Genomic DNA, 14,100 nt, shown 5'->3' with positions numbered 1-14,100 from the left:
CATGAGTACTTAAAAGATTTAATACCATTTTTTTAGGTTTAAGGTGCTTATCATCTACTGAACACAGTTTGGTCCTAAACTTTAAATATAGGCAGTGTTTCTCAAACTATGTTATTATTATTATTATACAGGACTTATATAACGCCGACAGTTTGTTTAGCGCTTCACATTATGGAGGGAGACAGTACAGTAACAATAAAGTTCAATACAGGAGGGATTAGAGGGCCCTGCTCCTTGGAGCTTACAATCTAGGAGGGAGGGGATAGTGGTACAAGAGGTAATTAGCTGTGGGGGATGGAGTGGTAGGAGGAGTAGGGGATTCCAGTATTAGCTGGGGTCGGGGTAGGCTTCCCTGAAGAGATGGGTTTTCAGAGTGCGACTAAAAGTGAGCCGAGTAGGCTTTAGCCTGCTAGCTTGGGGTAGGGAGTTCCAGAGGATGAAGCCCTTGAGAAATCCTGGAGATGAGCATGGGAGGAGGAGACAAGGGAGCTAGAGAGTAGGAGGTCTTGTGAGGAACGGAGAGTACGGTTTGGGTGGTATTTAGAGACAAGGTCGGTGATGTAAGTAGGGGCAGTGTTATGAACGGCTTTATACATCAGTGTTAGTGTTCCACAGAGCACTGCTGAAACATGGACCCTTAGCCATCCCATCCCATCTTCCTATTAGTTTTACTATACAGGACTTTTATAGCGCCAATAGCTTGTGCAGTGATTTACAATATAAAGGAAGACATTACGGTTACAATACAGTTCAAGACAAAATGGTTAGCAGGGCCCTGCTCATGAGAGTTTACAATCTAAAAGGTAGGGAAAAGTGGTACAAAAAGTAATAAGTGTGTGGGGTGAGCTAATGTTTTTGCATACTGGAAATAAAGGAGCACAACACAGGGCCAGAGCTGTAAAGAGCAGCATATACAAAGACTGCTAATGCAGAACAAATACATATGAGGCTTTCTCTAAAAGTAGCAACAAGGTGTCAAGTCATTGAGAGGAGTGCAGGAAAAGATTACAATAGTTTATGCCATTAGGTCATGAGCATAGGTAAGGGGATTCTTTGATTTGGTTTCACGTAGGGACTTACAGTTCATTGTTGTATGTTTCAATATTTTTTTTGCATTAAATGCTTTATTGAGCAATATCAAATGTGATACAATAAGCAAGATATCAGTATGCAGAATGGAGGTGTTACAATAGCAAACCTCAAGCTGAGTACAGTGCCAAGGAAGTATAGACATCTGAGCAACCATTCACCATATCATTGCAACATGAAGTATGAAAGATTGTGAGGGAGCATGAATATAAAGGATATATAAATATAAAAAAATGCCTTATGCCTAACCGGTCTGCACCAGCACTGAATTACAGTCACATGTACTGATGAGAAAGCATAGAAAAGTAGAGGTGATGCCTTATGGAACAGCAAAGGCAGATTCTGGCAAATGTTGATGTATAGAGTAGTAACCAAAGAGAAAAAAAAGAAGAGAAGGGGCGAGGGCTCATGGAAAAAAGGGAAGGTGAAGATGAAGTAAAGAAAGAGGTTGGGGAAAGGGTGGAGGTAGGGAAGACTAACATAATATAAAACAATAGAGGCAGGTAAGAGACAGGATCCCACAGCAGTCTATCCTCTCCCCATTTTCTCCTTATTTCCCATCATATCCTTACTAAACAACCTCACTGACCTGAGGGGAGGCTGACGCCTCTAAATCATCAAGTCTAAATCACAACTGTACATTCACAGATCGGAAAATAGCGGATGTTTTGAACTCAAGCCAACAAAACCACTTGTTGGTAAACTTGGTTATTCTTTCCTGAGAGATATAAATCAGTTCCTCTATCGTCTCCATTTTGTTTATCCTGTTGAACCATTACCACATCGTCGGCACCCAGTTCGAACAACAATGGCAAGGAATACACTGTTTAGCTGCATTAACCATGCACATAGCTAGAGATTTTTGTTCTTTTAGGAAGCAAGAAATGGTGAAGTAATTATTGTGCCAACACTTAATCCAGCATGTCAGTTGTGACTGATGTTATGATACTGTGTGCCTGCCTCCAAAAAGGCTGAAGCCTGGGGCATACCCACCATACATGAAGCATTGTCCCCACCTCTTGCCCACATCACCAAGATACATTAGGGACAGAAGAGTAAAATTTATGTACAAGGGAAGGTGTGCAATACCGGGAAGAAATCTTATATCCATTTTCTTGGGTGACACTTAGCAAGGGAATTTTCCCAGGCACTCACTGGATATGGTAAAATTTCACTTTACAAAAAATACTCACTCATGTGCAAAGAAAATAAAAAACGTCATTTTTGCTTGCATATGTTTTATAATGAACGTCATCAGAGCTTCACCTCAGTCACTAAACTCTGGTGAAAATTCCCTTGCAAAGTGAACAGTCTACTTGCCTTTAGTAAATCATCTCTAGTTTTTCTAATGGCATGCATCAAGTTTCCTAAACAGGCCGTACTTTCAGTATAATATTATGACCATAGAGCTTAGCAAAGGAGAGTATGTTCTCATGATAATTATTTTCAGCAATCATGTAAGAAAGCCATTGCTATGGAGAATATGTATTCCCAAAAATATCAACACACTAGGACAAAAAAGTCCCTTGAGCAGTAAAAACTAACCCCAGCTGCTGGATTACCTCTACTCCTTAGCAACCAGTGTTTAGAAAATGTCAGTTGTCCTTATACGTTCATCAAAATGTTCTCAAAATGTTCTCACAATAGTCTTCACCAAATAAAATTAGATCCTCCTTAGTCATGAATCCGATTAAAGTACATGCATGAAAATATAAGATGAGTCCTGTCTCTGTTTCTCCCTTTTTCCACAAGTGAAATACAATTCTGCAGATTAATCCTCTTATTTCTATACCCACTAGTGACACTAGAATAATATGTTGTTTTTCATTTTTTGAGTGTCATCAGTGGATCTAGAAAGAAGAGGAGAAAGGAGAAACAGAGGCAATATGTACTTTACTCTGATTCATGAATGAAGAGGCTCTCATTTTATTTGGTTAAAACCATTGTGAGGACATTTTGATGAACTTTTAAGGACAATTAACATTTCCTAAGCGCTGGTTGTTGAATATATAATGGAGACTATAACTCTTGAGATTAAAAGAGAGGTTTTGGATAGGATAATACCTTGAGATGATGTTCCCCCATTCAGAGATATCCCCCACTTTCATTCAGGGAAAGAGACATTCTCCACAATAGGGGCCCTTAACAGTAAAAAGCTAAATGTCATCCTTTTGAGAGCTTTGCTCTCACTTGCTGTTACTTTGATCAACAACCATTATAGCCAGAGAAGAGAAGACAACAGCCCAGTTGGAGAATAGACAGCAATCACAATCCAAAATAGGTCTAATTCTTCTTGACACTATTCAAAAATAGTTCTGGTAGTAGTTACATTTTAAAAATATCAAAAAAGAGGAAGGATTTAAGGAAAACATTTTTTTGACAATTTGGATAACACTTTGTCATGTACTTTATCTTTAGGGTAAGAGAAAGGCTTGCCAAAATATATTTTACTGACAATACTGAAGTACTTACCAATGAAGTGATCCTATTCTGTCGTGGAAGTGTCTCTTCTAGTACAGAAGCATCACTGAATTCAATGCAGTCTAGACCCATTTTGGCAATACCATTTGTTACACTTAAAGCTAACTTGTGCCATTTTCCATCAAAAAGATTTTCATAATTGCTATGTTTCTGGAAAAGGAGAGTCTTGACTGGTGTAGAGTAGAACAGGTTTACAGTCTGTGAATTGTTGTTAAAACTGAGTCCAATTTCTTGTTTTTTATTTCCATCAATAATCTTCCATAAGTTCCAGATGCTCTGAGGCACAGTCTTTACAATTTTAAAAGTGGCAATAATGGAGTAATCGGCAGGTAAACCATTTGGAGGAAAAGCACTACAAGATAATAATAGATTATAATAAAGTTATCTTTAGAGATGTAATTATATATCATGTATACTTCTTGTTTAAATAAAAAGTGCAAACAATTTAAAACTATGTGGAGTACAACCATTTTACTTCTCAGCATTTTATTTTGTATGTTTTGTGCTTGTTTGACTGTAAGGGCTTGTTCATATGTGTGCCAATACCATTTGTTTAATCAGCATTTCTTTAGCATTTTGAAAGCCTAATAACCACCCTTCAACACTTGCCATGAATATTAAAATGGACACCACACAGTGCTGTACACATGAGAGCCATAGCATTGTGTTGTGCTGTGTTAATAATTAACCACTTTAATACCGACAATTGTACCCCCTTCCTGCCCAGTCCAATTTTCAGTTTTCAGCGCTGTTGCAATTTGAATGACAATTGCACGGTCATGCAACAATGTGCCAATATGAAATTTTTATAATTCTTTTTTACACAAATAAAGCTTTCTTTTGGAGGTATTTAATCACCACTGGGGTTTTTATTTTTTACACTATAAACAAAAAAAAGAGGGAAAAAAAGTTTTTCTTTGTTTCTGTTATAACATTTTGCAAACATGTAATTGTTCTCCTTCACTGATGTGTGTTGATGAGGCTGCACTGATAGGCAGCACTGATGAGCACTGATGAGGCGACACTATAGGCAGCACTGAGGAGGTGGCACTGATGAGGCAGCACTGGTGGACATTAATGAGGAGGCACTGATTATGCTGCACTGATGAGGTGGCACTGATGAGGCAGCACTGGTGGGCATTAATGAGGAGGTACTGATTATGCTGCACTGATATGCAACAATGGTGGGCACTGATAGGCGGCACTGATGGGCACTGATAGGCAGCACTGATGGGCACTGATAGGCAGAACTGATGGGCACTGATGGGCAGCACTGCCTTGCGACACTGATGGGCACTGATGGGTGGCACCACTGGGCAGCACTGATGAGTGGCACTGCTGGGCACTGATCATTGGCACTGATAATCAGGGCACTGATTATCAGTGCAGATCTGCTCTAGGAAATTTGCCGGTTGTCTGCAGTAATTTCCTCACGTGAGGAAAGTGCTGCCAATAACTGGCAACTGTATTTACTTGGTGATCTGCTGTGTCATTGGACACAGCTGATCACGTGGTAAACAGTCGCTGTGATTGGCCATTTAGTCATGTGATCAGCTGTGTCCATAGGACACAGTGATCACTGACAGCGCTGGGGGCATGCAGGGGGCATGTTCTGGGAGGACGTCATATGACGCCCTCCCAGAACTAGACATCCATGCTGTAGCTGTCTTTTGGCTATAGCAGGGTTGTAGAGTGGTTAAGCAGCATGTCACTTTCATTGATTTCAATGATAATGCTCTGTAACCACACCATTACAGCACCTATACCAATTATGAATTGTTAGAGAAGTGTTAGCTGGGTCATGTGGAAGACACAGCGGAGGTTCCTGTATCCCAGAATGCACTGGGAAATAACAGAGATCTAGGACAGAGCAGCTCCAGACATTTCCTATTGATACAGAACAGTTGTGTGGTAATACCTTTTGCTTCTGTGTGTGGACAAAAGCATCAGACAGATGGAAATACTGACAGTGCCAGGTAGGAGCAGAGACATCGAGCAATATTGCTCTTTTGTGTCAACAAAGTGGAGCTGGACCAAGCCAAGTATGAAACAGATCAAAGTATACAAATCCATTTTTCAGAGAATTCACAAAAATGTTTGTTATCACACCAAAATCTAACCACACCTCAAAGTACAGCATTTCCTCTACATCACTTCCCCTTAAAGCACTTTTCACTAGAGAAGCAACACTTTCATGGCCATTTATCAAGCATCTTCAAAGCTTTTTGAACACTTCATAAACACAACAAAAACATGCTAAATGCTATAGGTGCCTTAAGGAGCATTACTTTATTTGAATAATCCCCACATGTGTGAACGAGCCCTTAAGGCCATATCATGCTAACCACTTTATAGCAGAGGTTTGTAGTAGCTAGAAAATCACTGCTTATTTTTTCTGACAATTTGTAGCTCACTGCAGACTTACAGTCGTAACTGGCAAAAACGCTTATCTATGTAGTTACATGGTGAGCCATGATTATCAACGGCTATACTGAATAACAAAATGAAAGCTTGTGATTACATCTTGAGCTCTAAAAGTTGCAAAAAGTAAATCTCTTAGTGCCTGAGCAACAAACCCCTTGACATTTTTATTTGCAGCAAGAAAAACATTAAGGCCCATTTCACACTAGGAACAGCATGTGAACTGCACAGGAACACTGTTCTGTTGCTGTGCTATTCACATACAGTTTTTTGCAGTGTGATTTCAGCCCTTTCCCTTTTAAATGGAAAAAGTGAATGCACTACTTTTTGAAACGCACAGCAACCAGATCGCATGGTATTTTTGTACCATGTGATCCAGTGTGTGCAAACGTGCACTTTGCGACCTGCATTTGGGGTGTCATTAACTTCGCTTTGACACTTACAGCAGACCACAGGGGCAGTGCAACTGGAATGTGGCACGGGAAGCTGCGTGGGAATGCAGCTTTCCCACATTGCATTCTAGTGTGAACGGATACTGTAGCTGCTACAAATGGCTAGTGCGGAGCAGGACTAAAAGTGTTTCTATGTGAATGTCCAAAATAAACTGATTCATCCAATATACAGCAACATAGCCAGGCTACATTAAACCCTTCATAAGCTTGTTTATCTACATCAGATGCAACTTTGTGTCAGTGGGAATATGAAGTAGGAAAAGATTTGTAGGAACCAGGAAGATAAGCTAACATAGTATGGTATAGCATGGTAATAGTAATAGTTTAAAGCTAATTTAATGGTAATACATTTTAAATCTATATTTCCCAAGGGACAGTTGTACTCTCGGTAAATATAGCTTTTTTATCCTCTCTCTGTCCTCGCATCTGTGACCAGGGGCGGACTGACAACTCATGGGGCCCCCGGGCAATAGGGGATCATGGGGCCCCTGTGTCCTTGCCCAAACTCAAAAAAGCCTATAAAAAAGGTACCAGGGGCATCTCATCGGGCCCCCTACTGACCCCGGGCCCTCGGGCAGTGCCCGAGTTTCCAAATGGTCACTCCGCCCCTGGCTGTGACCATGTTTTGTAGATTATGACAGTGCTGCCCATTGAAATTGTTTTGTAAATATTTATTGAATACCCAATTTAAGCTTTTCCATAACAGTTGTTATTTTCAGCTCTCATTGGCTCTCACTGCTAGCAATAACGATTAGCATGGCAGCTGACACTAGCAAGAACAGTCAATAGGGCTGATTTACTAAAGGCAAATAATCTGTTCATTTTTCAAGGGAATTTTCCCTTAACTTAGGGAATGTGATAACATTTTCACAATTTTTTCCACGTGCATGGAAAAAACATTTAGGAAAATTGTATTTTTCTTGAATGTAATTGGATGATGAAAATCACCAGAGCTTCATTTCATTCACTAAGCTAAAGAAAAATTTCCTTGCAAAGTGAAACTTTCCAATGTGAACAGCCTATTTGACTTTAGTAAATCAACCCCGTTTATGCTCAGGACAGTTTGCACACACCACACAAACACAAATGGTTATGATATAAATACTTTGTGGAACACTTGCAAAAACATCTAATTTATCGTACCCATCTTTCTTCAGGGAAACTGGGGTCTTTATGCGGACAGCAGATACCATTGGATTGGATCCATTCACTGTTGTTATTTCTGCAACTGTGGAAAGTTCTCCAAAGAGGTCATACACTATGAAAAATGAAAACCAAAGTTTTAATAAATGCAATTATAAACATTTTCACTGGCACTGTATATTTTGGGCAAGCTCTTTCACAACAGATTAATGTATGTGTGTATTTACTATATTATATCATAACAAATAAGCAGGGCTTTTCTTCAGCAGGAATTCGGGGGAGCGCAGTTCCGGCACCTCTAGCACTGAATGTATGTATGGCAAGGGTTGCTGGGGTGTGCTGGAGGGTCTATTGATGCTGGTTGCTGGGGGATCTATTTTTGCTGGAGGTGATCTATTTTTGCATGGTGGTCTATTGTTACTGGGGAGGTCTATTGTTGCTGGGGGGTCAATTGTTGCTGAATGGGATCTCCTGTTAAGAGAGGGGTGTTTCTGGCTGCTGTGAGATCTATTGTTGCTGGAGGGCACCAGTCTATTGTTGCTGGGGAGGTTTATTATTGCTGGTGATGGCCTATTGTTGCTGGAGGGCTTATATTGTTGGGGGGGATCAATTGTAGCTGAAAGGGATCTACTGTTCAAGGGGGTCTATTGTTGCTGGCTTCTGGAGATTCTATTGATGCTGGCTGCTGGGAAATCTGTTGTTGCTGCCAGGGGTCTATTGTTCTTAGAGGGGGTATATTGTTGCTGGGCAGGACCTTCTGTTGCTGGTTGCGGAATATCTAATTTACTGCTTTTCTTTCCATACAAATTACTTAGCACCACAAAATGATACTTGGCTCAATATTCTACAAAAGGGGTGGTACTTGGAGGTGGGTAGGGGGGCGGAGATAAGAAGTGACTCAAAAGGGGGAGTTCCTGCACCTATTTTCTGAGACAAAAAGCCCTGCATATAAGGTAGCATGTACCACAATCATGCATCAGTCTAATATCAGTCAGCAACATGAAGTGTGGGTGACTGTGTGCCTCCCCAGGGAGCCTTGCTGTCCTATGCCATGGCCCATAGTAGCTGTGCAGAAAACTTACAGTTACACATTTGTAAGAAATTGATTAAACAAAGTTATCCTGTGAACCTCAAAGTGTGTATCTGCAGCATCAGGACTCACGTTCTTTGATGCAAACAAGCATCCACTGAATATATTTTTTGTGTGATATACAATATATTTATTTTATCCTTTACTACTCCAGGGCAGATACACAACTTGCTGACTTGCTTTAACCTCCCTAGCAGTCTGATTATGTCCATATTACAGTACATTTTTTTGCATGGAAATATGTATTTTTTTTATTGTAGGCCTGTAATTTTTAGGAATAACTCACTGAAATCTGTCCAAACAAGAGTCTAGTAAACATCCTGGGTATGATAAAATTTGAAACACGAAATCATTAATTATAATGTAATAAATAATCATAAAAATTAATAATATAATAATAATAAATTTAATTCAATAATATAATCAAACCAAAAACACTGAAATTTGAAATATAGCGCCAAGTTTGCATATCACTGAGCAAAGTTGCAAAATCATTTTCAGCGTCTGATGACAAATTTCCCCACGAATCATTATCACTCAATTCTGCAAGTAGTTCTAATTTACTATCGCTGTTCTCTAGCTGGTCTAAAACCGATTTTGACCTAAAGGGACGCTTTTTGGATGCCATGGACTTTTCTCAGTTTCCAGGCAGAAAGAATAGTAAAAATGCAGGCAGGGCACAGGACAAAGCACTAGGGACAAAATGTATGTGAAATGGTTTGATACAGTAATGTTTTACCATGTTATTTTAGTGAAATTAGTGAATGTCACTTTTTGTCATTTTCAAATTTCCCGCCAGTTCCGTCCCCGTACATCACGACGCTTGCAGGGGACAGAACCCAGATGACAGATGCAGGCATCCGCCGGAGGACATTACAGGGGACACTGCAGGAGGACATCGCGGGAGCGCAGGACAAGGTAAGTGATCGAGGGATCCCGGAGCAGCGCCACATGGTAAGCCCGCGTGTAGCTCGGGGTTACCGCTTGTGGTACTGAAACTTTACCCTGAGCTACACTCAGGAATACCGCCAGGGAGGCTACAGACTGTTTTTTTACTGATTCAGTTTATCACACGTGAATTGTAATGGTTGTTTTCGGTTGATTGATAACTAAGAAAAGTAAAAAAAGAAAACCAAGATGGATCTTGCAGCCTAAAGGCTGTGGGCCCAAAGCCAATTTTTTTTGTTAAAATAATCAAAGTAGCCAGTTAATATCAATTATTTAAAGGGTAAGTTCACCTTTTTATAACATGTTACACCCATATTTAGGGTGTAACATGTAACGTTATGAAAGCACCGCCCCCCGTGCCTCGCTGATCCCTGCTTTGACAGCTAGCGGGGGATCACACACCCCCCAGCTGTCAAATTGTAAAAAAGTTACTGCGTGGGACTCCACCTGCTTGGCTGCGTCACTCGTCTGTGAATGAGAAACTACAAATCCCAACAGCCTTAGCGACTGTAGGCGCCATGGTAATTCATTGATTCTTTCTGTCAGTACATCTGCTTGTTTGTACATCCTGTACGGGCAAGCAAATATACTGACAGCTCTGCAGGAGACCTGCATGGCACCAGCGATCTACTGATCGATGATGCAATGCTTTACAAGCTCCTGCAGCAAAAAATAATAAATGCACATTTTTTTGCCTGGAAATAAATGTGCATTTATAATTTTTTGTCAAAAGGTGAATTGATACTTTTTTAGTAAATTCCCAAATCATAAATTATTCACCAAATTCTTGTGTCTTTCAGGTCTCAGGAAGCATGATTTTTGCTCTGCATCCACATCACTACTTATTACCATCATATTCATTATCAGGTCATCTCACTCTTGCGTTGCATTCTCCATATGATGTAAATTACATAGAATATAGCATGGAAAGTAGGGTTTTCTTGCCATTCCTTAATAACAGCAAAGGCAAGGGGAGGACCCAAGATACGCAAATGATTGGGTCAACCTAATGGTTTCCATTCTGAATTAAAAAGTTTTAGTGCAGTAGCCTTTGATACGTATTATCGATGAGCATACTGGGCACCAAGTACACCTGGTGGGATGAACTGAACACATTAGACTTACATAATTGACAAGGTTGCAAAAAGACTCCTGTAGACCAAGTTAAACCTCTCCCAATTCCTGTAGTTTTCATTTGGATAAAGGAAAATGCCATACATGAGGGAAAAATCAATGCCAAAGCCAGTTGGATCAAAATACTTCCTTATTATACACTATTAATAGACATCATGTTATTTGGTCATTATTAGTAGTAAGAAAACAATCAAGTTCTTTCTAAATGCATTTATTGATTTTTGCTATTAAAATGTCACGCAGATTAACTTTTCATAAGGTAACTACTTTTTGCTGAACCACAATAACCACAGTTAGCTGTAAAGAACCCCTTATCTTAATGATAGTAGTCAATATGAATTCTTTCACCTTAATTTCATGGCTTTCAGGAAATCTTCTAAGATAGACTCATTATAATTCACCACTGCATTTGGTGTGTAATTGCTGTTATATGCATACAGTACATATGTTTTAAGTTTATTTGCATTAAGTCTTCAATTCTGAAACTTTTATGAGTTATTATTTAATAACAAGATCAATGTGTTACAGCTACATCTTTGATTTTATCAAGGCTTACCAGAGACAGTAGATTCTTGGCATTTTATAATGCTCATTAATGTGAAAAAAACAATGAGTTTTGGGAATTTCATCTTCTCTTTTCCAAATTGCATGTAACTGAAAAAAAAATGCACAGAATAAATCATGTTGTTAGCGTTGATTAAAGCTTGTCAAGTAGTAAGTGCATTTTATTACATTAACAACGTTTTTGCAGATAACAGGCTAAGAAATACACTTATTGAAAAGAAATTAAAATGGTTTGCGGACAATTTTCATTTGGGTTTTGTTTGTTACATTTTAAAATGTAACTGGTAAAATGAGGCGAGACCTGAGCCCTACAGAGGTTGCACAGGCACCCCAGCTCCACCAGGATTGCACATCGATACTTGCCATTGCCAGAAGGTTTGCTGTCTCTCCCAGCACAGTCTCAAGAGCATGGAGGAGATTCCAGGAGACAGGCAGTTACTCTAGGAGAGCTGGACAGGGCTATAGAAGGTCCTTCACCCATTAGCAGGACCAGTATCTGCTCCTTTGTGCAAGGAGTACAGGGTGAGCACTGCCAGAGCCCTACAAAATTACCTCCAGCAGGTCACTGGTGTGAATGTCTCTGACCAAACAATCACAAAAAGACATTATGAGGGTGGCCTGAGGGCCCAACGTCCTCTAGTGGGCCCTGTGGTCACTGCACGACACCAAGAGCTTGATTGGCATTTGCCAGTGAACACCACAATTGGCAGGTCCACCACTGGCACCCTGTGCTTTTCACAGATGAGAGCAGGTTCACCCTGAGCACATGTGACAGACGTTGAAAGGGTCTGGAGAAGCCATGGACAATGTTATGCTGCCTGTAACATCATTCAGCATGATCGTTTTGGTGGTGGGTCAGTGATGGTCTGGGGAGGCATATGCATGGAGGGACGCACAGACCTTTTCATGCTAGACAGTGGCACCCCGACTGCCATTAGATATCGGGATCCTGTGGGTCCTGGGTTCCTCCCAGTACACGACAATGCCTGGCCTCATGTGGCGAGAGCATGCAGGCAGTTCCTGGAGGATGAAGGAATTGATACCATTGAATGGCCCCCACGCTCGCCTGACCTAAATCCAATAAAATACCTCTGGGATATCATGTTTCAGTCAATCCGAAAATCCAGATAACACCTCAGACCAGGGGCGGACTGACAACTCATGGGACCCACGGGCAATAGGGGATCATGGGGCCCCTGTGTCCTTGCCCAAACTCAAAAAAGCCTATGAAAAAGGTACCAGGGGCATCTCATAGGGCCCCCTACTGACCCCGGGCCCTCAGGCAGTGCCCGAGTTTCAAAATAGTCAGTCCGCCCCTGCCTCAGACTGTCCAGGAGCTCAGTGATGCCCTGGTCCAGGTGTGGGAGGTAATACCCCAGGACACCATCCGTTGTCTCATTAGGAGCATGCCCCGATGTTGTCAGGCATGCATACAAGCATGTGGGGGCCATACAAACTACTGAGTACCATTATGAGTTGCTGCAATGAAATTTCAGCACAATGGACTAGCCTGCTGCATCACTTTTTTACTTTTATTTGCATGGTGTCTTTAAATTCAGTCCTCTGTAGATTGATAATTTCCATTTCTTTCAACGATGGGGTATCTTTATGTTCCTAACACATTACCCAGTATAGATCAGTATAGATATCCAACATATTTCTCCCATTGATATCTGATGTGTTTTCAAAGTGTTCCTTTAATTTTTTTGAACAGTGTATATAGCATAGCATACCGGAGCCATACAAAGCAGTGTGCTTAGGCACTGATTTTTAAAATTTTTTTACTGGACATGTTTAATAGCAAACAGTCAAAAATATTGTTTTTTCCTCAAAATTGTCGGACTTATTTTGTTTATAGCGCAAACAAAGCACACAGGCAGTCAAATACGACCAAAAGAAAGCTCTATTTGTGGGGAAAATGGACATACATTTCATTTGGGCGCAGTGTTGTATGGCCGCGCAATTGTCAGTTAAGGTAACGCAGCGCTGTATCGCAAACAATGGCCTTGTCAGGAAGGGGGATAACTCCTCTGGAGGGCAAGTGGTTAAATTAATTTTAGTGTGCACAAACACAATTTTTGGTAAAACATAAAACATGATGTTACACTGAGTAAATAGATACTTAACATGTCATGCTTTAAATTGTGTAAACTATGGTACCTAAAATTCTCCATAGGCAATGCTTTAAAAGCCTTTACAGGTTACCACTTTAGAGTTACCTAGGAGGTTTGGTACTAAAAATATTGGTTTTTCTGTAATATGTACAGTGATACCTCACATGTGTAGTGCAATCACCGTTTACATATGCATGTGGGACCTACGTGCATGTTTGCATTTGTGTGTGAGTATGGGAAAACTGGAGCACTTTAATTTTTATTTTAATTTCAATTAATTATTTATTTTAATTTTTTTTATCAACTTTATTGCTATCAAAATATGAGTTCCATATCTCTCCTCTTCCCTTCAAAGCATTTGATCAAACCGAGATTGGTTTGATCAGATGCTGTACAAGCCAGTAACGGCTTGTAAACAACAAACCAAAACCAGAAGTGACAAAATCTTTGTTGCTTCTGGTTTCTTACATCACAGAGAGGAGGCGGGTATGGATGTATTTTCCTCCCTATTCTTACCCACAGCACACCGATTGGCAGCAGTACTGGACTCCCTAATCACTCGGAGTCCGGTAAAGGTGGTGGGCAGCTGCAGAAGGGGGGTACACCCTATCTCTGCCTGTAAAAGTGATTCAGTGGTTGTATAGCAGTTCAGATTATTTTTTAC

General features: G+C 40.4%; 1 protein-coding gene across 1 annotated transcript in view; it reads right to left on the bottom strand.

Moving 5' to 3' along the window:
• Positions 1-14,100, bottom strand: part of LOC149448868 (uncharacterized) — a 41,230-nt gene that overhangs the window by 23,410 nt on the left and 3,720 nt on the right. The window contains exons 2-4 of the mRNA XM_089694135.1: positions 11,315-11,412; positions 7,587-7,701; positions 3,562-3,922 (exon numbers count right to left, since the gene is read on the bottom strand). Coding sequence (XP_089550261.1) covers positions 3,562-3,922; positions 7,587-7,701; positions 11,315-11,408 — 570 coding nt within the window. The 5' untranslated portion in view covers positions 11,409-11,412. The remainder of the gene's footprint in view (positions 1-3,561; positions 3,923-7,586; positions 7,702-11,314; positions 11,413-14,100) is intronic.

Source organism: Staurois parvus, unplaced genomic scaffold (assembly GCF_062004578.1).
Source record: "Staurois parvus isolate SC_StPar_1 unplaced genomic scaffold, SC_StPar_1.0 ptg000652l, whole genome shotgun sequence".
NCBI classification, from domain to species: domain Eukaryota; kingdom Metazoa; phylum Chordata; class Amphibia; order Anura; family Ranidae; genus Staurois; species Staurois parvus.
This window is presented reverse-complemented; position numbering and strand designations above follow the sequence as displayed.